Below are 25,524 nucleotides of genomic sequence, written 5' to 3' on the forward strand. Positions count from 1 at the left end.
CTGCTTCCCCTCTAGATCCACCACTACCTTCCTCTTCCCTAAGACCAACAGGAAGCTGGAGGGCAAGAGAGCTGAGTGGCTGCAGCCAATGAGAGGCACTGGTAAGGAGATTAGAGGTTGGGGGAGGGGGGAGAAGGCCTGGGTATTCCTCAGTTCTTCCCTGCCTAGCTGAAGGTCCACAGCCTGCTAGGGAAGAAGGCCACAGCTCCTGTTCTCATTGGGTCCAGGAACTCCAGCTTCCAGGCTTTGGGATTCTGACGGCTCAGCACTGTGGCCAGTGTTCGACTGCATACCGTGCCTGTGGCTTCATTTAACCCTGCTTGTAGAAATAGTTCCATGCACCCCAATGTTCATTGCAGCAGTGTTTACAATAGCCAAGAAACGGAAGCAACCTAAATGTCCATCAACAGATGAGTGGGTAAAGAAGATGTGGTACATATATACAATGGAATATTGCTCAGCCATTAAAAAGAATGAAATAATCTCATTTGCAGCAACATGGATGGACCCTAGAGATGGTCATACTGAGTGAAGTAAGTCAGACAGATAAAGACAAATATCGCAGAAGCTAAGAAAAATGATACAAATGAACTTATTTATAAAACAGAAACAGACTTAGAGAATGAACTGATGGTTACCAGTGGGGGAAGGGTGGTGGGGAGGGATAGTTAGGGAGCTGGGGACTGACATGTACACACTGCTATGTTTAAAACAGATAACCAACAAGGACCTACTGTACAGCACAGGGAACTCTGTTCAATATTATGTAACAACCTAAATAGGAAAAGACTTTGAAAAAAATGATAGATACATGTATAACTGAATCACTTTGCTGTACACCTGAAACTATCACAACAGTGTTAATCAACTCTACTCCAATATAAAATAAAAAGTTTAAAAAAAAGAGAAATAGTTCCATGTCCTTTGAATGTCCTGGTGTTCATAGTCTGGCCATAGAACTCCAGCAGTTTCAGTCTCTGTTTCTTTTTCCTGATGATTCTGTTGGCTTGAGAGAGGAGACACCCTGCTATCTGCAACGGCAGGTTCCATGGACACTTTTTACATGAAAAGGTTCAGCTCAAATTCAGCGATTTTTCCCCCCAAAGGATTTATTTCCGGAATGTTCTTGGGGGAATAGTTTCTACTTCTTTGAAATGCAAAGTTATTTTTATTTTTTTCTTCAAATTATAAAGCTGAACAGCAAGATTTCATAACACTTTAATTTTAAGCAGTTTTGTATGGAAAAAACAGCTTCCTTGGCCATGGGGAAGAAGTAGGTCAAGAGAAGAAGCCGAATTAAAAGGATAGTTTATTGATAATTGGGACAAATTAGGAGTCTTTTTCAAATGATGGGGAGAAACGTTGCTTTTGTTCTTTTCCGAAATCCAATCAGCATCGCTGCAATACAGAACCTGCCACCATTGTCCAAAGACACTCTGGGCTGAAGCTTGTGTTTCTTGACTTTTTTTAAACAGCAGAAAAGGACGTGAATTCAGAGATTTCTCTGGGTAAGAAGTTGAGGGAGGGAGAGCAAAAATCCACATTATTCTTAAAAGGGCACTTGCAGGAGACTCCCTCCCCCCCCCCCTTTTCTTTTGTCTTCTGGGCTGTACCCCAGGGAGGCTGTAGGGCTTGTTACAGGCAGGCTCAGAGAGAAGGACAGTACAGCAGAGTGGCGCAGCGGGAGCGTGCTGGGCCCATAACCCAGAGGTCGATGGATCGAAACCATCCTCTGCTATGAGCTTACACTTTTGCCTGCTATATCTGGCTTTTGGGTCCCCAGCTGTGGGGCAAGGTCCGCCTGTGGACCCTGGTGTCTGGGGGTGGCAGCTAGTTCTATGATGTAATGGTTAGCACTCTGGACTCTGAGTCCAGGGATCTGAGTTGAAATCTCAGTGGGACCTGTGGACCCTTTATGTCCCTTCCCAGGGGCACTTAGACCAAGGGTGGCCAGCAAAGGGACACAGTGGCATATGGTTCTAAGGTGTAATGGTTAGCTCTCTGGACTTTGAATCCAGAGATTCAAGTTCAAATCTCGGTAGAACCTGCTTTGCCTGGGACCATTTTGTCTCCTTCTCTTGCGTCCCGAGCAGTGGGACACAGGGACATAGTCTGGCACAGGATACGTGGTAACTCTGAGACCCTGGCAGTCCACCTGATCACCAATGTTCCCCTCCCTCCCACCCCAGAGGGAGCCACGTTAGGGATTTCCTGATCTCCTTGTTCTTTTTAATGTCCTTCCTCCCGTCCTGCCCCCCAAGTTTGGCTTTAAAAAAAGGAGACTAGGGGAATTGCCTGGCGGTCCAGTGGTTGGGACTCCAAGCTTTCACTGGTGAGAGCCCTGGTTTGATTCCTTGGTCAGGGAGCTAGGATCCCACAAGCCGCACAGCACAGACAAAAAAAATTAAAATAAAAAACAAAATTTAAAAAGGAGACCAAAGGGGCTCATACGCTAGTTCTGAGATGTCCCATCATGCACATTTAACCTCTAGAATCCCATGTCAGAACAGACAATTACTTAATCTTCTCCACTGATGAGCTTCAGTGCGGACTGTTTACTCTTCATGCAAATGCAGAAAAGGGTCCATTCAGGTACTGCCCATTGGGCCCCTGGGCGGCTACTGTCATAGGAAAGGCTCTTGAGAGTGACACTGCCCACAAGTGCACCTGCTCTTCTCATAGATACCAATACTTCATAGGTCGTGTGCCCAAGTATATGCTTATGTGTGTATGTGTATATATGTATATGTGCTTATATGCTTACATGCGCATGTCTGTGTGCACATGTATATGTGCGTGCGCACGTACATATGCCTGTGTATGCGCACACATAAACACGTCAGCGTGTATGTGTGCACATGCACGTGTATGCGCATACACACATGCCCGTATGTATGTGTGCATGCATATGTCCGTGTATTGTGTGCACGGGTATGTGCACATGTATGTATATGTGCACATAGTTATGCAGTGTATATATGCACACACGTGCACGTACACATATACATGTGTGCACACGTGCATGTATGTGTATGTGCAATTTGATTTCAATTTAAAAATCAGACTTCCGTTCTAGTACCTGCTCTCCTTGTCTTTAAAACGTACGGCTTGAAAATAATTACCTTTCACTCAAAGAACATTGTGCCTAAAAGTTTTCATGAAGCTTGTAAGAAAAGTCTACATAAATTTAATTTTTTCTTTCTTTTTTTTGCTGTACGTGGGCCTCTCATTGTTGTGGCCTCTCCCGTTGCGGAGCACAGGCTCCGGACAGGCAGGCTCAGCGGCCATGGCTCACGGGCCTAGCCGCTCCGTGGCACGTGGGATCTTCCCGGACCGGGGCACGAACCCGTGTCCCCTGCATCGGCAGGCTGACTCTCAACCACTGTGCCACCAGGGAAGCCCTATAAATTTAATTTAAAAGGAAGTCTTTACAAGGAGACGGTAAGAAAGTTTTTCCTTCAAGAAATCTAGGCTTTGGGCAGCTTCAATGTAGCCTTAGAAATGCTAGTGCTTTATGTCTCATACAATTCACTACTTGCATGACTCACTGAGTGTAACTACCCTTCACTCTTAGAACGCTGTGCTTGAGTTCTTTCATCAAGCTTTTGGAAATATCCATGTAAAACTAACGTGGAACACTTTTTACAGGGACACGGAAAAGACACTTTTTCTCAGTTAAAAAGCCAGGCTTGGGCTTCCCTTTAAGTCAGTGGCAGAACTTAAGAGCCTATAACAGGCAGTGCCCTTGCCTCACACCCTAGGCCAGCATCAAACTGATGTGTGGGCGGTGCATGAAGTCCAATCCTTACTCCAGCAAAGCTGAGGAGGAAGCACCACTATCTACACTGGCTGGAATTGGACCAAGCGGACAGGCCTGGAGGAAATGGAATTGAGAAATCTGGGCTCGGATATGGTCCAGAGCAAGGGCACTAGAGAACAGCTATTCACCAGGATGACCGACATACACACACCTACAGGACATGATCACGGTCCACTGGAGGTATCAGTGGCACCAGGACTCAGACAACAGCACTCCTGTAGGGCAGCTGCTGGGTGTGACACGAATCTGGACCTATTCCGTTCCCCTCCTCATGCCAGGATAGCACTGCTCACTAGCAGACACCCCCTGCCCGACCGTGGTGCCACCCCTCACTGTGACTGCTCATATCACTTGAGTTATAACGAAGTAAAACCAATCCTCATTCCACTTTCCTCTCATGCGGCTGTAACCAAAGGTCAGCTGTGGGTAGGACCTGACGCCGCATGTGCGAACGCCCCGTCCCCCAGCCTGGGGGGGGCGTGTTTTTGTTGTAGCTGGAAGAGGTGGCTTTTGAAGCAAGAAGAGCAGCCCCACCGGACTCCTGGCATCCCTGGCCCACAGAGGGCTTCGGGCAAAGACGCTCCCCTGCTCCAGGGTGGTGCTGGCTCCCAAAGCACGAGGGAGTAGCCTGGGTGGGGCTGGTGAGGGAGGGCACACGCAGGCCCCTGGCTGGGGAGTCAGCATCTGGTTCACGCACTCTCCACACTCAGACACTCTTCAAGTGTTTATTCCATAATCAGTTACTGCAGAGGATAGAAACTCAATTGTATATAGGTTGAAAGGAAAAAATATACAATTTCACACATTATATCCAGTTGTCAACCCAGACAGGTATACAGGTACAATACAACATAGAGTAGATGAAGGAAATCTAACAGCTCAGGCTTACAGCACTGAGGGATCCAAGAAGAACGTCACCACCCATGATAACAAAATTCAAGTGCTTTGAACAACCACTGGAGGCCTATCCACAGAAGTCTTTGTTTCACAGGATGAGCCCTGACATGGAGTTCCATGATTCCATAATTTCCAATTCTTTGCTAGCCCTTTCTGTTTGTGGGTAAACTGCTCTCTTCCACCTTTCTTTAAGGCGAGCTCACATGAGCACTACATGCCAGGTGGGGGAGTCCCGTCAGGAGCCACGGAGGCTTCACCGAGCCCTGTGGACGAGCCAGGCCCACGGAGTGTGGGAAGGACACCGGGGAGGAGAACAAGGAGAGGCTGGACCATCAGGAAGCTGCCTCACCCAAGTTCAGGGTCAGAAGGGCCGTCACCTGCCTGACCCCACCCAGGGAAGGATGGAGGAGGCTGACTGCCGACCACACAGCCTAGCCTGAGCAGGGCAGCTGCCTCTCCATCCTTCTTCCATCTGTTAACACCCATCACCCTTCGCAGGCCTCCCTCTGCCTCAAGGTGAGTTCACTTAAAGAATGTGAATGTGAAAGCGTGAATCTGGGACATAAGCTGCAGAGCCTGCAGGGCCACAGTTAGAGGGTCTGGTCCCAGGAGGCGGCTGTTACACAGCACTCTGGACACCACAGCAGTAAGGAATGTGGCCCACTGTTGCCAGAACTTTTTCTCCAGAAAAGCTGAAAATCCAGAATCATATTTATGAGCCCCCTGATTCCTAAAGGATGCAGTTTATTCACATTCTGGCAAAAACATTTTTAAGAATAAAATAAGTGGATAAAAATAAGAGCCAACTGGGCAGACCATAGACCCCCGCAGCCTGCCCGCTTCCTGTCATTTCCACATCAAATCTCTCTGAGGCATGTGAATCAGAATTTCTGGGGTCTTAGCCGTTCACAGGACACTTTCTGGATTTTCACTAAGCCCAGAAGACAGTACTCTGACTCCATTCTTGTTCTTTGGAATTTTTCAGTCTTAAAGGAAACTCAAATTGGGGCACCCTTCTCTCACGTTAAAATATTCCAATCACATACATATTACGAAGATAGCACCTCATCGAACTGAGGGAGGGGGCTGCTGACAAATGGGGGTAGCAAAGAATTCTGAAAAACCAAAGTAGTAAGAGAAAAGCTGAGCTGTTTTCTTCCAGTGTCTCTGATACCCACACGTGGCAGCTCCTCCATCCTCAGGCAGCAGACAGGCCTGCCTCCCAGCCTCCTCGACCTTCACCACTTGATGTCTCGGCTGTTAGCAGGATGCCCTGGGCCCTGGTATGCGGTATGCAGGGCTTCCTGGACTCGGGGGGAGTCGGTGCCATCCAGCCACTCCTGGTACAGCTCCTGCACATGGGAACTGGTCTCCGGGAGCCGCACGGGGATGTCAGTGTAGATGCCTTTCATCTTCTGCAGCAGGGCCTTGTCCACGCACCCATCCTCGGTCTGGGCTTGGCCTCTGCCGTTAAGGCACCCTGAAAAACAAAGGGAGCTTACTCTTTCCCTCCTTTCACCTTTTTTTTTGGCCGCACTACATGGCATGTGGGATCTTAGTTTCCTGGCCAGGGATCGAACCCTCGCCCCCAGCAGTGGAAGCACGGAGTCTTAACTGTTGGACCACCAGGGAAGTCCCCCACCTTTCATCTTAAAGGGACGATGGTTCTGGAAGAGAGGAATGACAGCAGTGTGCAATGTCTCGTGGCCAGAGCCTGGAGCTGGACCTTGGGCCCCAAGACCCCGGTCACAGGCTCACAGTCCCTCCTATTTACATTATCCATGAAATGTTTTTATCTAAAGCCGAAATAACTTGCCAACCTTTTAGAAGTGAGTGGCTATGTATGCAAATCTGGATTTCCAGTTTCTCTTGAAATTTATCAAAACCAGGAGAATATAGAAATTACTAATGAACAACTAAATCACTGGTGTCTACATAATGTGTGCATCCACATCTGGGCTGCACAGGGGAGGGGGACGGTGGATGGATACCCATGAGCCCAACACCCTAACACCTCGGCCTGAATAAAGAATATGCCTCCTATGTATTGGCGCTACCTATTTTCAAACGTGTTAGATGATGTCATGACTTGTAAGATGAAAATTCATTTAAGCGAACTTGCAGCAGGACTTCCCTGGTGGTCCAGTGGTTAAGACTCTGCGCTCCCAATACAGGGGGCCTGGGTTTGATCCCTGGTCAGGGAATTAGATCCCACATGCCACAACTAAGAGTTCGCATGCCGCAACTAAGGATCCCACATGCCTGCAACTAAAGATCCAGCATGCCGCAACTAAAAGATCCACACGCAGCAACAAAGATCCTGCATGCCGCAACTAAGACCCGGCACAGCCAAATAAATAAATAAAAACGTGAAAATAAAAATAAAAGAAGCTGCAGCAAATTTCCAAACCTCCCTCCACTTATCCCTTGGCTGCACCCAACAGCTGCCCTCTGGACCTCACATCTCACTTGCCCAGGGGCTGCTTCTCTCTCCTCAGATCCCAGCTCCTGCTCCCCCAGCTGATGCTCTAACTACAGGGCACAAGTGAGTCCTGCTGAGCCTCTACCCTGATCGGCATGCAGGTATGGGGTGCCTCTCCTGGAGGGCCTGCACGGACCCCTCAAGCCCACAGCTCCCCCGCTGCCTCCTCGTCCTCATCTCCTGTCCACTCCTCCGCTCAGACCATGGGATCTGCCCTCCGTGTCCTGGTCCCTGGAGCGAGGTCCCCAAGGCTGCCCATCCCCCATGGCCAGCACTCGCCTCTCTGCCCTCAGCCACCCGCACTGGGGCCTCCTCTCCCTGAGCCCGTCTCGCACCTGGATCCGCGTCCCCCCCACCCAGGTATTTCCACCTGCGTATCTTGTGGGCACCCCCCACCCCAGAATGGTACAGACATCCCTGACCCCCTGAGTTGGCTCTATCACCACCAAGGGGCCTGATGGGCCATGGGGGCCGCACACTTCCCTCCTGCCCGACTCCACCAGCAGGTCCTCTTGCGGGACCCCTACCCCCTCTCATCGGCCTCCATCCATCACACGGGTCTCTCCCATCACTCACTGACAAATCTGGCTGGAGGAGGTAGGGGCCATTCAAGCTACCAGGCAGTCTCAGTGTTCTCGACACCAGCTGCCACACGAGCCGGCTCTCAGCTGGTGTCACCCAAGCAACTCTTCTCTGGGACCATGTCCCCAAGAGGTTTTCCAAGGTGACATCTCCCAGCCTGCATTTTCCAATATGTGGGTGTGAGAGGGACCATTACGCCACAACCACCAGGGCAGCATCCACACTCCCACAAAGCCCTTGGAGCTGAGTGAGGCTGGGGGTGGCCAATAGGGCCCGTTTCCTACAGGGCTCGGAGGTGCCCAGCTCAGCCTGGGCCCCTGAGTCTTACCCCCGGCACAGGCGAGGACCTCCACAAAGTGGTACGGGAACTTGCCCTTCTTCAGCTTTAGGACCACGTTCTGGATGTTTCGAAAGCCATAAGCAGCAGCAAAGCGCAAGAGAACCTCCCCGCTCTTCTCGAGGGTGACCTCCTGGAAGTCTTTGTTCCTATAAAATCAACAGCACAGACTTTGATCTGTAGGGTCCTTCCTCTGTGGTTTGAGGATTATTTCCAGTCTAAGTTTGGAGTGTCAGCAAAATTTAAGTCTGTGAATAACACATAAAAGGCCTTTCGATCTTGACTGGTGTAAATTCTATAAATAGGACCTCCCTCCCGGACCTGCAGCTGGCTTTGCAGGGCGGGGGTCCTACTTATAGAATTTACACCTGACAGGCAGCACTGACCACACAGGAAGACAGACAGAGGCCACCCCAGCCCCACACACCTCAGGGCGCGGTAGGTGACCTCCCCCACGTCCTCGTTGAACAGCTCCTTGGCCGCATGTCTGAAGATGTGCGCCAGGTATCCGTCGGAGCTGGCTCCGTCATGGCGTCTAACCTCCTCTTCCTTCATGTCTCCAAACCTCACCAGGCAGGAAAAGTGACAGCAAGAATTAAATCCAACTCCCTAAGTTTTATGATCCAAGGTCGCGAAAACCTTTACAAGTATTTAGACTTTGGGCAAAAACCTCATCTGTGTCGGGTTTCACTGGCTGACATGAAGCCTGCAGGTGCAGGCGCTTCACCACTGCCCAAATGACTCCTTTCCTCTGGCTGCACGTGTGTCAAGGGTACGACCCTTAGAACCTCACAACTCGGGGCACGAGAACTAGGCATCTGAGGGCCACTTGAGAGGGCACACCATCTGTGCCCGGCCAGGACGAGGCCTCTGGGTCAGCCTGGGCCCAAGCACAGGCTCTGGCCACAGGCACACCAGTCGCTTACATCCTATGCTTACAGTCCGCCTTCCACACCAGGGCCACACGTGGGCCTGACGTCGCTGCCGGAAGGATCTGCTGCGCAGCCCGTGTGTGCCCTGTGGCCCTCGTGTGCTCTTGCAGTCTGTGTACACTCTGGGGAACAGGATGCAGCAGGACTACGGTCAGTGGTTGGGGTCACCACTGATGGCAGAAACCCAGTCTGCTGCTCTTGGGCAAAGGGACCTGAGGGAGCCACTCTGTGTCTGGAGGTGCCCCCCCATCCCCCAGTAGGTCCAGGTGTAACGTCAGGAACATGTGAAGTTCAGGAGTGGGGGGTGCTGGTGTCCACTCCATGGTGCTGCGCGTGCTCTATGCAGAGCAAAGGGTCGTACGTAGTGGGGCAACAAAGGGAGTGGCCCCCGAGGCCAGGGGCCTCACCACACCCATGCCTCAGTGTGGCACGTGGCCTCACTGTAAAGGAGGGAGGCCTTGGGACATGCACCTGGCAGAGGTCACAAGGTCACACAGGAGGCCCCCAAGGTGCAAGGGTGCCTCTCCCTGCAAAGCCACTTACAGAGTGTCCAGAGCAGCGTCTCTCACCGAGAGGTCACTTTGTTCCATCATCTGAGTGATTTCACCTACAGACCAAGAAGCGACATAAGATGCCGTGACAGGACATGGCCCACATTTCCTCAGGAGCTGCTCCCGGTGTCACCTCCTTCCCCTGGAGGACATTCTAGGTTACAATGACCTTGGTCATCACGCCTGTCACAGGCAACAGATGCAAAGTAACACTGATGAAATGCCAGGGAAGAGTCTAATTCCTCCTTCTGCCCCTGAAACGGGGGCTTCTACAAACATCTCCCGGTGTTTTTGTTTCCTGAGTGGAAAGCTTTCATGTGGATAGGATGACAGTTATCTGCAACAAGACCGATCGAAAATCAGGACCACTTTTTTTTTTTTTTTTTTTTTTTTGGTACACGGGCCTCTCGCTGTTGTGGCCTCTCCCGTTGCAGAGCACAGGCTCCGGACGCATAGGCTCAGCGGCCAAGGCTCACAGGCCCAGCCGCTCCGCGGCATGTGGGATCTTCCCAGACCGGGGCATGAACCCATGTCCCCTGCATCAGCAGGCGGACTGTCAACCACTGAGCCACCAGGGAAGCCCAGGACCACTTTTGTATCTCCCTTTGCACAAGGGATCCTGAAGAAACCCTTAACACTAAGGGTGTATCCTGAATCAACTGCTGTGGTGTCAGGTGTGTGTGAGAAGACTGAACATCTGTGAAAAAGAGTAAAAATCTACTGTATTCAAAGAAAAGATGCCCGAGTGTGCTTCTTAGGAAAACCCATCATCTAAGGTGAGCAGAGGGCTATGGCTGAGGCTCTCCCACCCCACTCACCCCCCTGACCGCCATAGGAGCCTGTGTGGTGGGGACCTTTCCATAGGCTTCCATGTGGGGAGTTTCTGGTCAGGGGACCCACTGTCCTCGGAGGTTGCCAGAGAGCCAGCCACTCTGCCTCCATGCCGTAGGGACCTGTTTTCAAGGCCATTTAAAGTACACCCACCTGGGCTTCAGCAAAGACTTAATCTACCTCTCAACTGATGGCAGCATTCCGAACGGCTCTTGAGGATTCCCGGGAATCACTCCCATCCCAACACTGAGAAGGTGCTGCGGGCTCTCTGCACAAGTCCAGGGGCAGGGCCTCCACGAGGAGTCCCCCAGCAATGTCCCCAGTCACACATGTGCTTTCTGCTTTGCTCTGAAGGAGGAAGCTTCAGTGTCCCCAGTGTGGTTGTGTGTCAGGCCCTCACCGCGGACACGCACTGGCCGCGGGGCTGGCCTCCCCCTGCTGCCTTTCCCGAGGCCCCACCCTCACCTGAGGTTAGCACGCAGTCAGTGCCCCGGGAACCCCTCGAAGCCGTGAGAACATCTTCCTGAAGGGCCTCCAGCTTCTTGTCATAGCAAGGGGCCACGATGACATGGAAAATCTTGTCTGGGGACAGGTTCTGTGCAGGAAAAGCAAATCCACGTTGGGGGCCATGCAGAAGGGAGGGGGCAGCTTAATGCGCTGGAGCCAGAACATGCCGCAAGGGAGCAGGCCTGGTGCTTTCTCAGGGTCCAAGACCCGGCTCCCACAGACCAAGTTCCTGAGCCGCAGCACCCCCAAGCCCACCCACGGCGCCACCTCGCTCAAGACCTGCTGCCTGGACACTCACAGGGAGAAGCCAGAAGCTGGCCTGTTTCCCCTGAACTATGCACGTGGTGACCAAACATCGTGACAACAAGCTGCTGCTGGACTGTAAATGAACGCCCAGCCGTTTTCCCCGCAGACTTTCCAGATGCTTCCCAAGAGACCAGGCCGCCCCTCTCCGTGCCCCTGGCTGAGCAGGAATTGGTGGCAATGCCAGAAGCTGGAAGTTGAGTGACCAGGTGTCTGGATGCCCCCTCCATCAGCAAGGCCTGGGGCTGAGACCACCTTGCACGCCCGGTGGAACCTCCCCTGCCCTCCCTCGCTTGCCCTGAGTTCCCATCAGCACCTGTCCTCACATGGAAGCTCGTTGCCTGACCTGCATGCTGCCCTTCAGGAAGAGGCCGGCTTACCTGCCGTCTAGCAAAGTAGTCCTTCACCAGGGATCCCATAATCTGCTGGGGAGACTTGGCAGTGCAGAGGTGGGGGGTGACAGGGTGACCTAGCACCCGCTCAGCATATCGGACCCAGCCTGAGGAGGAAAGGGCCCCGTGTCAGCTCCTCGTGGCTGCCTCACCCGGAGTAGAGCAGGACACGTCTTCTTTCAGGAGTGCGTGACAGGCTCCCTCTGACCAGGCCGCCTCTCCTCAGCGGCTCGGCCACGGGAATCCCAGGTGCGTCTGCCACAAGACTGGAGGGTGCCGGGAATGCGCGCCTCCCTCGGCCCCAGACCAGAGAGAACAGAGCAAGAGGAAGGTAAGAGCTGGGGTAGCAGGTCTCCCCAAATTGAGAACAAGCTTGAAGGAGCAGCTACGGGTGGCGTCCTGGGCGGCTTGGTTCCAGCTCCACCTTGCCAGCTGCTAAGTTGTTCTCATAGCCAGGATGGGCGGCCACAGTTCGGACAGGAGCCAATGGCCACCAGGCCTACCCAGCTTCACTCACCTATTGGAAATTAACAGCCCAGTAATTGCCCACTGTTAGGACAATGCAATATGAGAAACCCACACCTCAAGCAGCACAACCTGCAGCGCGCCCACGGCATGCCCAGCATGGCCCTTAGCATCTCCCCTGAGTCGCTGACTCCCACAATGCCTTGTGAGTGCACCACCGCTGCCATAGATTCCGGGGCGGACTGCAGGTCAGAAAGGTCAGCGGACCAAACAGCCAGCAGCTCAACCTGCAGGAGCAACAGCCTGCTCCCTTCTCCCGCTGGGCACGACCTGGTGAGGAGAGCGTCTGGTGACACTACTGATCCTACAGCAGTGTCTGGTGACAGCACCATGAAAGGGGTGTCGGGGGGGGGGAGCAGGGGCGAGGAAGCCTGGAGACAAGCTGCCCACCAGAACCCTGGGGCAGCCGCCTCCCCATGCCCACTCCTGGAAGGAGAAACAGCAAGCACCAGCCAATCCCATCTGAACAAACTCAAACCACAGCCATCACCTGCTTGCAGGCCTGAGCATACTCAGGCAATGTCCATGGTCACCAGCATAAGCCCCTAAGAGAAATGCTGCTGGAGGATGGCTCCCCTCGTTCCCAGCCTCTGCATGTGTACATGGAATGGTTCACATTAAAAAAGAAAAACTAGGGAATTCCCTGGTGGTCCAGTGGTTAGTACTTAGCGCTTTCACTGCCGGGGCCCCAGGTTCAATCCCTAGTTGGGGAACTAGGGTCCCACAAGCTGCATGGCGTGGCCAATAAATAAATAAGTAAAAAGAAAAAAGAAAAACTATCAAAGGTCGTTGAGCATTTGTGGGCTCAAGGCCACTCCCACCACAGGTCTGGCTTTGTAAGGCCCCTGTGCACCCTGGTCTCAGCGCCAGTGCCCACACATGCAGACTCGGCTCTCAGGCAGACCCCAGCTCCATGCTGCGGGTGCTGTGCTATGTGCTGTGAAGGCCTCACACAAGATCAGGCAGAACACCAGGTGGCAGGAGCCAGGGCCCCGGAGAACCTCCTGGCCAGGGCGGGGAAGAGGACCAAACAGGCATGAGGAGGAGGAACCGGGTCACAGGGTCCGCAGCACCTGGCACAGACACCAGACAGGCTAGCACTTTCTCACGGGCACCCCTGATCAGAACTTGCCACCAGCACTGGCGTGGGGCTTGGTAAGCCCCGCTGGCCCCCCAACTTGGTGGCAGCATGGGTGTGGGTAGGGCACCCAAATCCCACCCTGTCAGACTACCCACCTCTTCACAGTGACCCTCTCTGAAGGCAGAAAGGGAACCTGCTCAAAGAAGTGCCTGGCACAAGGTTCCCGCTCTCCAGACACTCTGCTGGGTTGGAGAGATTATTTCCCACACTTCAGCTCAATGAGTGCTCTTGGCGGGATATCACACAGCCCAAGGCCCGTGAGCATGTCCAGAGCTGAGCAGCTCAATACCCCCTCTCCCACCCACCCCCGCTGGGCAAAGGTGTGTCGGCAAGGTGGTGCTCCATTGGCTTGTGGGCAGCAAGGGCCTGCCCAGATGTCCCTATCCCGGCCTGGACGTGCTGCCCTCCAGGCTGAGGAAGCATGACTGGGACATAGGGACCCTGTGTGCAGAAGCCTGGCAAGTCAGTCCAGGACCACCTATAGCCTGATTCTGCGCACCAGGTCAAATCATCCGACTTGGTGTTGTTTTAATTTCCCTAAGTTGTCACAGGGAAGCAAAACGTCAGCACCAAATTCTAGAAAAGGGTTAGGTCCGAACCAGATCTCACCTCATCTCCCTGAATTTGAGAGGTGGCATAAACATGAACAACAGTTACAGTTTTAACTGGCTTAGCTACGAAGAGCTCCCGAAGGAAAATGCATCATTATCTAGGAAAAAAACTCGGAGAAGCTCCAAACCCACGAGTAAACAGCCCTGAGCAGCTCAGAGAGACCACCAAATGCAGCAAACACCAAGCTGGAGGAGGGGGAGTGGCTGGTCTGCAGCAACAGCAGACAGCCCAGGTCTCCACCAGTGCTGCGCTCACTCCAAGGACAGAGGGCCCACTGCTTTCTGCAGGAATCAACCACCTGCTTACTACCCAGGTCAGCAGGGCTAGTTCCTGCCAGGAGTGGAGGCTTCTGTCCCAGGCTCCATCCCAACAGGGCCTCCCACATAAGGAATCCATCGCTATCTGAAGGTTTGGTGTCAGGACAGCACAGGAATTCCTGTGATCCTGCCAACAGGAACGTGGAATGGGAAGTCTGGAACCACCGCCCTGGGGGCACAGGCCGAGCTCGGGTCATTTTATACTGCCTCTTCCTTGGATGGGTGGGAATGAGCCACAGTGAATGGCTGTGTGGCATCGAGTGAGGGCCCCACAAGGAGCCGGTGCTGGGATCCCAGGGGCAGGTGGTTCCCCGAGACCTCAGCTGTGCACATCTACTCCTAAGCAGCTGCGAAAACACCTACAAGGACGTAAACGCAGAAGTGGACACCACGGTCCAGCAAAGTGTGCATTTAGAGTCAGTTTATACACAGACTCTGGATACAGAAACTGCCTGACACGCCTGGAGAGCTGGGAGCATCCACGTGGGGGGTCATCTTTCCAGAAGGACAACCTACACACCGGAAATAAGCCCCACCTGATGCTGATCACCTCTCACCGGCCCGTGGGCCGCTGAACAACATCGCTCAGTTAATGAATCAACCCATGGGCCTCTTGGACAGATGGCAAATTTCCTTTCCATGGTTTTACGACTGGGTGGAAAGTATTTCCAAATTCTAAGCAACCATAATGTCAACGTTCAACTTTATTAAATTGTAATCCTAATGATTGATGGGCGACATGTAAAATGCTAGAAAAATTTGGAACCGTGGTGGGGGAGGAGAGGTAAACTGAAAACAGAAACGTGAACAAAAACCTAAGATTATGTAGACCATAACTGGGCTCTCACAGACCTGATTTATTTAGAAATAATTTTTTCACTAAATGTCACTTACCAGTACAGCACTTCCTCCCTTCCCTTACGCATCATCTTTAAACATTTTCTTATTCCAAAACTTTCTATTTTTCCAGAATTAAAAAACCTGTGATAAAATTTCTCTACCTCAGGCACCAAGCTCTATATAATAAAACTAATTAAAGACTGGTTTAAAAAGCGCTCCAGGATGGAATCTAGTATTAACGTAAAGAAATATTTTTTATTATGTAACTTCTATTTAAGCTGGCAAAAGATCCATGGGTGTTCATATTATCTATAATTGTTTGGACATCTGAAATATGTCATACTTTTAATAAATATGTTGGTCGATGTAAAACTACTCAAGGCTGAAACTACTCCCCAAGACCCACTGACCCCCTGACCTCATCCACTGCCTAGGCCTGCCCCCAAACGTAGACTGATGTGAAAAGGTGCTTCAGGCACCCAGAGGCCCAGCCGCAGGCCCTGTGCTCACCAGGACAGGCAGAGGTCAGCATGGGTAACGTGGGCTCTTCCTCATTGTGCTGGCGGAATCGACGCACAAATTCTTTTTGACTCTCCAGGATGCTGAAATCTGCAGCGATTGTTGTATCGAAGACATAATGCACCCCTGCAGGGAAGAGAGGCGCATTCGGCTCCACATCACAGAATGTGGGATCTATTCTCAGGGTCTGGAGTGTCAGGGACAAACTGAAAGGGCAGACTCCACAAGCATCGATAGCTGCCGAAGTAGGAGACTGTGCCCTTTACTCTTTCAAACAACAGCACGTATCATTTTTCACAATAAAACATATATATTCTCTCTCCTGCTTCCTCTTTTCCCCTCTACGTGTACACAAACAACTTACCGTACTCCATATGCAAATTAATGGAATATTACAAGGTACCAGCAGTATTCTCTTCCAATTCACTGGCTAAATTAAATTCCAGTCTGTAATGCTCTTTGATATCTTTAAAATAAACAAAATGAGTAAACTGGCTGAGCATACCTTTATTATGTTGATTTTTAACTATCTTTTTCTTAATAAATATTTTTCTTTTTTTTTAAAACTGAAGTATAGTTGATATACAGTATTATGTAAGTTACAGGTGTATGATATAGTGGTTCACATATTTTAAAGGTTATGCTCCACTTATAGTTATTATAAAATATTCGCTATAGGGAATTCCCTGGCGGTCCAGTGGTTAAGACTCAGCACTCTCACTGCCATGGCCCAGGTTCAAACCCTGGTCAGGGAACTAAGATCCTGCAAGCCGCGTGGTGTGGCCAAAAAAACAAATTTTTTTTTGCTATATTCCCTGTGTTGTACAATATATCCTTGCGGCTTATTTTATACCTAATAATTTGTACCTCTTTATCCCCCACCCTTATAGTGTCCCTCCCCCTCTTCCCTCTCCTCACTGGTAACCACTAGTTTGTTCTCTATCTGTGAGCCTGCTTCTGTTTTGTTATATTCACTAGCTTATTATATTTTTTTAGATTCCACGTATAAGAAATATCACACAGTATTTGTCTTTCTCTGTCTGACTTAATTCACTTAGCATAATGCCCTCTAAGTCCATCCACGTTACTGCAAATAAGTTCTTAATATTGGAAAATAAACCTAAGACAAAAGAATGTGCTCTCAATAATTACAATAAAATAAAGCAAGCAAATAATTTTAATATCTGCAGCTGCTCTAAACCTTAAAAGCAGCCAGTTATTCTTAAAAAGAAATATTATGGGGCTTCCCTGGTGGTGCAGTGGTTGAGAGTCCGCCTGCCGATGCAGGGGACGCGGGTTTGTGCCCCAGTCCGGGAGGATCCCACATGCCGCGGAGCGGATGGGCCCGTGAGCTGTGGCCGCTGAGCCTGCACGTCCGGAGCCCACGCTCCGCAATGGAAGAGGCCACGGCGGTGAGAGGCCCGCGTACCGCAAAAAAAAAAAAAAAAAAAAAAAAGACATATTATGGGGACTTCCCTGGTGGAGCAGTGGTTAAGAATCTGCCTGCCAATGCAGGGGACACAGGTTCGATCCCTGGTCAAGGAAGATCCCACATGCCAAGAAGCAATGAAGCCTGTGCGCCACAACTACTGAGCCTGCGCTCTAGAGCCCACGAGCCACATCTACTGAGCCCACATGCCACAACTAATGAAGCCCGTGTGCCTAGAGCCCGTGCTCTGCAACAAGAGAAGCCACTGCAATGAGAAGCCCGCGCAATGCAACGAAGAGTAGCCCCGCTCGCCGCAACCAGAGAAGGACCACATGCCCAACAAAGACCCAATGCAGCCAAAAATAAAAATAAATAATTAAAAAAAAGAAATATTATAAATATTGTGTCACCTTAAAGAGTTACCTCAAAAATATCAGTTTCACTGTGGATATATTTTCTTTATTAATATTAACACATAATGCCCAATTATTTATTTTTTTAAAATCCCCCCCTAAAAATAGGGCCTTTCACTATGAGAAGACAGAGCATCTAATAACTTCGATCTCTGGTAAAACTAAGCTCACCTTAGGCTTTTTCAGATTAAAAGCATAAAGGATGACTTAAGGAGTCCACGCTGGTAGCTGCAGCCTTAGTTTTGATTGTGGCAGGCAGTGCACTGAGACAAAGCTCCACGTGGAAAGCAACACGGAGCAGTGAGGCAGGCAGGCCAGTGCGAGGACATTTAGTCTACGTGTCATCTTATTTTATTAGTAATCCCAACGCGTTTACATCTTTAAAAATCCATTGAGGAACAGTAAAAACTCTTATTTGGCAAATGGCTCAAGTTCTCCTCTTCTGAGCCCACCTGTAGGACACTCTGGGTTGGAGGGGAAGTTCTAGTCTGACATGACAGACAAGACAGAAGCACTCTTATCGCTGTTTGAGGCAGTATTACTCTAGTATTCATTCACATTTGAGTCCTCATGTACTGACCGTTCGTTCTTCACACAAAGGACATAGCCCATTCCCTTCCTGCTCTGATCTTCAGAGAGCTTCCTGGGAAACCAGATGCCAGTCATCGTAGATGTGACTCTCCATCGAATAAACGCCCTCTGTAACCACCATGAGCCAGGCGACTCGACATTGCTGGGCAAGCATGGGTCCCAGGTGTCCCCAGCTACGTGCCCTAAGATGGTCATTTGCTGTTCCTGGAGGGGCCAGCCCGGCCGTAACACAACACCCACCTGCATGGCAAGAGGGTAAGTGACACCAGCCTACCATGCACGGGTCAGAGAGACGGTCCTCTTATGTTCCACAAAACTCTCATGGAAGTTCTTACCTATCCTGTGCCCTTGAAAATTGAACTCTAGAGATTAAAAGGGCAGTTAAAAACTCAAGTTATAAATTCAAATTAAATCCAATTTATTTGCTATAAATAATATCAAAAGGCACCTCACCAAGACTTTTGAGGAAGCCACAGAGTCTTCTGGATGCATCAGTCACACTGAGGCTGAATTTAGCAGCAAAATAAGGCAGAGACTGAGGACATACCGACACTGCCAGCACCTTGTGCTTTGAGGTATCACATTTCTAGGAGAAATAGAGAAGAACATTGTACATGTGGTGATTACACAGGGAGTGAAAGTAAGACACCTTCGTGAAAAGTCTAGAACAAACAGAATGTAACAGATGCCTTATGGAAAAACTAATAAAATATACAAGACACTGGCAAGCACAAAGAAAAAGGAGAAAAAAACGAGAATGAAAAGAATGAGACATTCCAAGAGATTTTATCAATTTTAAGAACAATATTAAATCAGAAATATATACATCGATATTATACATAAATGCAAACATCTGGAGAAAATGGATAAATTTAAAGGAAAAATAAAAGTTATGTACAATATTGGACTGTAAATAACTGAAATGACCCATAACAATGAAAATACATGAAAATGGGGCCCTGAGGTCTGCCCCCAAGAGACCTCAAGCCCAGGTCACTTAGTGGCAAATTTTAGCAAATTTTTAAGTAGTAGATGATCCTCATTTTCTGTGAAGTCTTTAATAAATACCAAACAAACAAGCGTGAAACCAGGCTATCACACCCTGAATCCAAAACCAGACGCTGGCAGTTCAAGAAATCCCTAGAAAAATATGAACAATTTGAGTTTAGAAGAGTGCTGGCTCATCACGGACACGCAGGATGTAACCCAGGGGAGCAGCATGAGCAAGCATGTCGGTCATTAGAAAGTCAGCAGTGGGATCCCTTGACCTGGGATTAGAGGAGAGAAGATGCAGGATTATCATGACAGAGACTGTTAAGGTCAGACACTGCCTGCAAATGAAGAAAAGCAGAAACCTGGAGAGAGGTGTTCAGTGGTCACCTTCCACCACCGTCTACCTGTGGACTGGTCACAGGGCAGTCTGGTCCTGTCCCCATGCCCCTGCCTCGAAGCTCAGGCGAGACAATGCTGAGGCTGCCTGTCTCCTCTGGATGGGATTTCACTTTCATGTGACGCCTGGGAAACCCACACCCAACAAATCCATCAGGGCACCAAGCTGGCACACACCGACCTCCAGCTCCCTCACAAACTCCTATGATGCCGGAGCCAGCCAGGCATGGTTTCTGTGGTTTGTGAGCAGCAGCATCCTAATATAAATTTGGAAGCAGGAACAAGGGGGTGCAAGTTTCAAATGCTACTGGAGGAGGAAGAGCAGAGGGCGGTCTGTCCCCAGCTTCAGGAGCCAGACTCGGCACTTCCTGCCCCTCTGTCTGACACCCTGCCCAGGGAATTGCGAGGGCGCACTCCTCACTTCATTCTCACTCAAATATCACCTCCTCTGAGGGAGCTGATTTATGACCAAGAGGGGATCAGCCTGAGCCCAGAGCCGAGGGCAGCAGGGAAATAGAAACTGCTTTTTCCTGATGACAGCCCTGACTGACTGACTCGGCCAAACCCAAAACCTCTCCCACTTCTAAGCTTTCAGTTTCATGAAATAACTAAGCATTTCCTTTTTATGCTAGTCTGACTTGGGTATCCATTTTCTATAGCCAAAATGCTGACTGGTATGAGTATCTACATCTCTTTAATAGTAAAAGATTCTGCAAACATCTATTTAATAGTAAAACTTTACCAGCATTTCCACTAAAGTCTGAAACAAGACATTAGTACTATTTTTTTAAATTTAATTTTATTATTATTATTTTTTTAATTGGTCACGCCACACGTGGCATGTGGGATCTTAGTTCCCCGACCAGGGATCGAACCTGCGATCCCTGCATTGGGAGAGTGGAGCCTCAACCACTGGACCGCCAGGGAAGTCCTGACATTAGTACTATTTTTATCACTACTGCTATTTCAGGTTGATTTAAAGGTCCTAGACAATACCATAAGAAGAAGAAATAAGATATACAAAGACTGGAAAAGAAAAAATTTGTTACCTGCAGTCAGTACACCTAGAAAAAAACCTGGGCCTCACGTGGGCCAAAGTGCCCAGCACGGTGTGTAGAGCCAGTACACACACTTCCTGGGAAGCAGCTGTGAGAGCACAGAAACACCCCAGGCCAGAGTGAGGGCGAAGAGAGATGTGCTTTACAGCCTCATCTGCCTCCGCCTTTCCCGTCTTCCCCCTTCACCTGTCTTCCTGTCACTACTGGAATACAAGTGACATTGAGTAGTTCCGTCTGTACAGGGAGTCTGCAGGGATGAACTGAAGGACCACAGCCCTGCCCCAGGACACAGAGCCTGTGAGGACAGAAGCGCTGCCTCTGAGAATGCCCCAGAGGCAGAGCGGCAGCAGCTGAGCCACCACACCATCCCGTGACCAAGCACTCAGAGGCCTTCCTCAAGCCAGGGGAGCCTGGTTGGTGGTGCCGGCCATAGTTGCTGCCCACATCAATGAGGGAGTGTGACTGTGGGTGCGGTTTTGTTCTGACAGGGCTATGGAGAGGGTCAACTACAGCAAGGGACACAGGGCCAGGGCCAAGATGCACTCCCCAAGTCCGAGCAGAGGCTTCATGCCTCACTTTGACCTCCACCCACCTCTGGCGCCAGAAAGCGCCTGGGATGCCGTACCTTGTTAAGGTTCAGAACTCGGAAGAAGTCCTTGGCGTTCTGCTGGGAAACCTGGACTCCTTCCTCTGCAGAAACACAGCTGTCACAGGCCAGGCAGTCACTCAGAAATATCTTGGCATCAGCCAATTTATGGAATTCTCCTTTCTACGAAAGAAAGATGATGCTCTGGCCTGATTCTTCAACAAAAACTCTTTAATACTTGCTTCTTTAGAAAAAGTAACAGTGCAAGCATAATACAGAAAACTGGTGCAAAACCCCTGAGACATCCAGGCCAGGCCTGGAGCTCCAGGTGCTGCAGCCACCATGGTACCAGGGTCCCACGGATGGCAATATGCGGGGAGCAGGCCAGCACCGTCAAATGTGGCAGGAGGAGAGCTACACTTCTGGGCTTCTCCTGCCCCCACGCCTCTCCCTGCTGCCACTGGGGGCTCCTGGCTTGGCCTGCTCTGCACTCCCCGTTGAGCTCGCCCAGTCCCACGGCTCCCCACAGAAGCCTCCCGTGGAAGCCCGCAGACTGGCCTCCCTGAGAGGCTTAGCACTAACGTATTTCACTGCTGACCCGTGGGCAACAGGGCTCTCACGTCACAGAGCTGTGACGCTCAAACTCACACATCAGTGACTCTGCTCCCTTAGACACCAAGACAATAACCCTTGGCTGCTTCGTCTTCTCCTGGCTGCACCTGCGCCCACTTGCTCCCTGCAGCTCCCTCCCTAGGCAGAGGTCCACCAGAACACAAGCCACACCTCCGATGGAGGCCCTCATTGCAGTCACTCCTCCCAGCTCTCACCTCTAGCCACTCTGGCCCTTCCTGCTCTGGGTCTCCCTGAGGGAAATGCTCCCTGAGAGCCTGGCTCACCCCTCGGACCCTCGCAGACACCTGCCAGAACAGCACCCCCTGGCATCTATGTGTTGCCTCTTTTCCCTGAAATGCAAGCTCTGAGGGAACAACCTTGTCTCATTCCCTTCTGTTCTCTGACATCTCCTGTATACAGAAGGCACTCAATAAATATTTGGTGGATGAACATATGAATATTCTGAAGCCTACTAGAGCCATTTCAACAGCCCCTGATGGTTGTACATTGGTTCTTCTTTCAAACATTTGGTGAGAGAGGGCTCGCGGTGGGGGTGGTGTGGCCCTCCCGTCCACAGCAGCTCTGAACAGGAGTGCACACTGTCACCTCCCTCCTCCCCATGTGCCCCGGTGTCACTGTGCAGCGCTCACTCCGGGACCTTGTTATGTTGCAGATGCTCATTCAGGGGGTATGGACAGGACCCAAGGGTTTGCACTTCTAACAAGCCCCGAGGTGGGGCCAGAGCTGCTGCTCCAAGGGTCTGGAGCACATGGCTTGGCACACAGCTGGTGCCTAATAGGTACTGTTGAGCGGCACTGAGAGTTCTGCCTCCACTGCCCCTGCAGAGGCGCCTAGGACCACACTCTGAGCCGCCGCGGGCAGCAGGGCTCCCTCCCGGCCTATGAGCCACACGCCACCCCGTCATCCTCATCCTTCTGCAGGCTTTCAAGGGCCAGGCCTGGTTCCTTCCCACCTGTTGCGGTCCTTCCTCTTTCTCCTGCTGCCTCTTAAACACAGGCATTCTCTGCAGAAGCCTATCCATTGGCCCTGCTCTCCAATCAGCCTCACTTCTTAGAGCAGCATCAGGCCCCTACTCAACCTCTCCAATCTCGGCCTCCAGGGAGCTCTCTCCCTCCCAAGCTCCAGACTGATATCCTGCAAAGCTCAGTGTCCATGCAGCTCAAACTGCACTCAGTTCCCTGTGCTGCGCCCCCTTTCCTGCTTCTGCCACTCTGGCTGGCCCACCCAGGCCTCACCACCCTCAGCCTCCCAAGTAGTTTCCTTCTATTCTTCCCCTACTCTAGTCAGCTTAAGCCACCTGCCTTAAAACATGCATCCAATCTATCTCCCTGCCCTTAACACCTTTCCTGTGCCTGATGAGCTTTGACCCCATCCCTATATCCCCCACCCTCAGTTCTCACCACCCCTCAGGGCCCACTCCAGTAGCCACTTTCCTGACTGGCTCTTCCCATCAGGGGGTCCGCCCACTGTACTGGCAGGGCGCCCACTTAAGCCATGTACACACATTATCTCCCGGCTACCACAGCCCTGGGAGAGAAGTAACCCAACTCACCATGTCACTGATAAGGAAACTGGGGCTCCCAGGGTTAGATGTCTGTCCAAGGTGGTGTAGCCAGAGGGTGGGTGTGGGAGGCCCCAGGCCAGATGCTCTGGGGCTGGAGGGCCGCAGGTGCTCCCTGCCTCTCTTCTGCCTCAGTGCCCTGGGTGCTTGTCTCATCCCCTGCTGCTCACTAAGCCCTACAGTCACCAGAGCACACAGCAGCACTGGTACATGACAGAACCAGATCAAAGCCTGTCTAACTCAATGTTGTATTAGGACTCCTAAACTAAAGAGGAAACCTGCAGCTTGCTTCTTCCATGTTGCCAATTTTCCATTTCTAAAACCAGTACCAGTACTTTTTAAGGGAAGAAATAACCTTAACCTCCCTGTACCGCATCCTCCTCTCTGTAAAATGGGGACAACAGTAGGGCTTACTTGAAATGCTCATTCTGAGCATGAAATGAGATCACATGTATAAAGCACTTTCTCTAGCGCCCAGCTCAGGGTATGCACCCAGTAATTGTAAACTGTCACTACTGGCTAAGGAAAACCTAAAAACTCAAGAACTGAGAGAAGAAACCATTAGAAAAATAAACTTACAGAATCAGGAAATCTGAATTATTTTATAAATTACCTACCTAAAATCCCATCTTACAGAATAGAACTTTTCACTAAAAAAAGAAGGTTTAAACATTACAGCTCTATTTCTAATAAACAGCCAAGGACAACATTCTTCTTTGTCCCTAACATGGTATGTCTTGGCTTGGTGTATTCTGTGAAGAGACACTGTTTCATGCTCTTACCTTGAAGATCGTGTGCCTCCAACTGACTGACCTGCATGTTTGGCCCCGGCAGGGGCTTTTTAGCCCCTGCATTTCTTGCTTCTTCCTTTCTTACAGCAATGATGTACCTGGTGATGTGAGCCCCCAAAGAGGAGAAAACCAGCAGCAGCTGTTTACTACAGGCTGATACAAAACTGAAAAATCTACTTGCCTCTCCATTCTCGTGGGCTGGACTTGGTACATCGACTGATGCATTCTCTTGGTCATCGGTTTTTGTTTTTTTACTACATTCCTTGAAAAGGCAAAGGAACATATGAAAGAACTTTTAATCTGACTCTGTGAATTTAAGAAAACATACATACTTGCTGATGAATTCATCGCATGTCTCAAAACCTTTTCTACAGAAATAGAAGCACTTATAATTGTGGACATACAAACACACCCATACACACCTTTATACCTGCATTGTTTGCAGCAAACGAAAACTAGAAGCAATGTGGCCTCTCATGACAGGTAAATTAATGCCAGACTACCTGGACATGTGTATACTTGGAATACAACTAACTAAGGTTGTGTGTAATGCTATGAAAAGGTATCTCCTATATAACGTTGAGTGAAAGAAAGAGCAAGTGATGGAATAATATTTATGATACGATCCAATTTTGAAAAAACAAACAGAAACCCCCCTGTGCATCACAGCCTAGAAGTGGGTAACGCTATCACAGTTACCGTGGTTACCCAGGTAGCAGAAGGCCCAGCCCATGTTTCCTTCCTGCACTTCTGTGTCGTTTTCGTTACTGTAAGCACTAAAGTTTTTAGGTAGCATAAAGCCCCCTAAAAACACTGTTGATCACCGTATCGCTAATTCACACCAAGGATGGTGTCTGCTGTGAATGCCCTGACTGGTAGCAAAGGTTGGTCGGTTTTTCTGGTGGTTTTTGGCTTCGAAGGTACTTTGAAAGGATAGACATGCGCCCCGACGTCACGCCGCCTCCGGGAGACGGGAGCGGGAACCGGACGCGCGGGTGGCCCACCCTCAGCGGCCTCCACCCCCGAGAACGGGAGCTGCGGGCCGGCGCCCGGAGGTTCTGTCAGCGACGACGCGGAGGCAGAGGCGCTCGGAGCTGCCAGGCTCCCGACGCCCCCGAGGCCCCAGGCTCTGCGAGCGTAGGCTCCTGCCGGCCCCGGCCCCTGACCCGGACCCCGCCCCGGCCCGAGCGCGCGGAGCCCACCTTCCGCGTGCAGTGCTCACACTTCATCTGGAGCGGGGCTGGCAGGTCCGGGTGCGCGGCCTGAGCGGAGCACCAGGAGACGCGGTCACCGCCACCCGCCGCCCGCTGCCCGCCACCCTTTGTTGTCTTCGCTCCGACGCGGCCCCACCCCTCGCCGCTCCGCTCGACCAATGAAAGCTCCGGGAGCGAGCGAGCCACAAGCCTGAACCAACAGGAACGCGCAGAGGGCGGTGCGGCTCCACGCTTCAGGGCTCTGCCTAGGCCAATGAGACCGCGGGAAAGG

At 50.9% G+C, this 25,524-nt stretch overlaps 1 protein-coding gene and 1 non-coding gene across 2 annotated transcripts; one reads left to right on the forward strand and one right to left on the reverse strand.

The window, feature by feature from the left end:
* The first annotated feature begins 1,666 nt into the window (after positions 1-1,666).
* On the forward strand, positions 1,667-1,738 carry TRNAM-CAU. The gene has a single exon. It is a non-coding gene; the product is annotated as a tRNA-Met (tRNA).
* Positions 1,739-4,532: 2,794 nt separating this feature from the next.
* On the reverse strand, positions 4,533-25,370 carry NARF (nuclear prelamin A recognition factor). The gene is made up of 11 exons (XM_029212291.1): positions 25,242-25,370; positions 24,221-24,301; positions 21,094-21,237; positions 18,475-18,607; positions 15,580-15,714; positions 11,623-11,741; positions 10,898-11,027; positions 9,594-9,657; positions 8,546-8,683; positions 8,110-8,267; positions 4,533-6,197 (listed from the first exon to the last, which is right to left on the reverse strand). The coding sequence occupies exons 1-11, from the start codon at positions 25,266-25,268 to the stop codon at positions 5,956-5,958; spliced, it is 1,371 nt and encodes a 456-aa protein (XP_029068124.1). The 5' UTR covers positions 25,269-25,370; the 3' UTR covers positions 4,533-5,955.
* Between the last annotated feature and the right edge of the window lie 154 nt (positions 25,371-25,524).

This window comes from Monodon monoceros, unplaced genomic scaffold, assembly GCF_005190385.1.
Source record: "Monodon monoceros isolate NGI ecotype Baffin Bay Population unplaced genomic scaffold, NGI_Narwhal_1 Super_Scaffold_9, whole genome shotgun sequence".
NCBI classification, from domain to species: Eukaryota; Metazoa; Chordata; class Mammalia; order Artiodactyla; family Monodontidae; genus Monodon; species Monodon monoceros.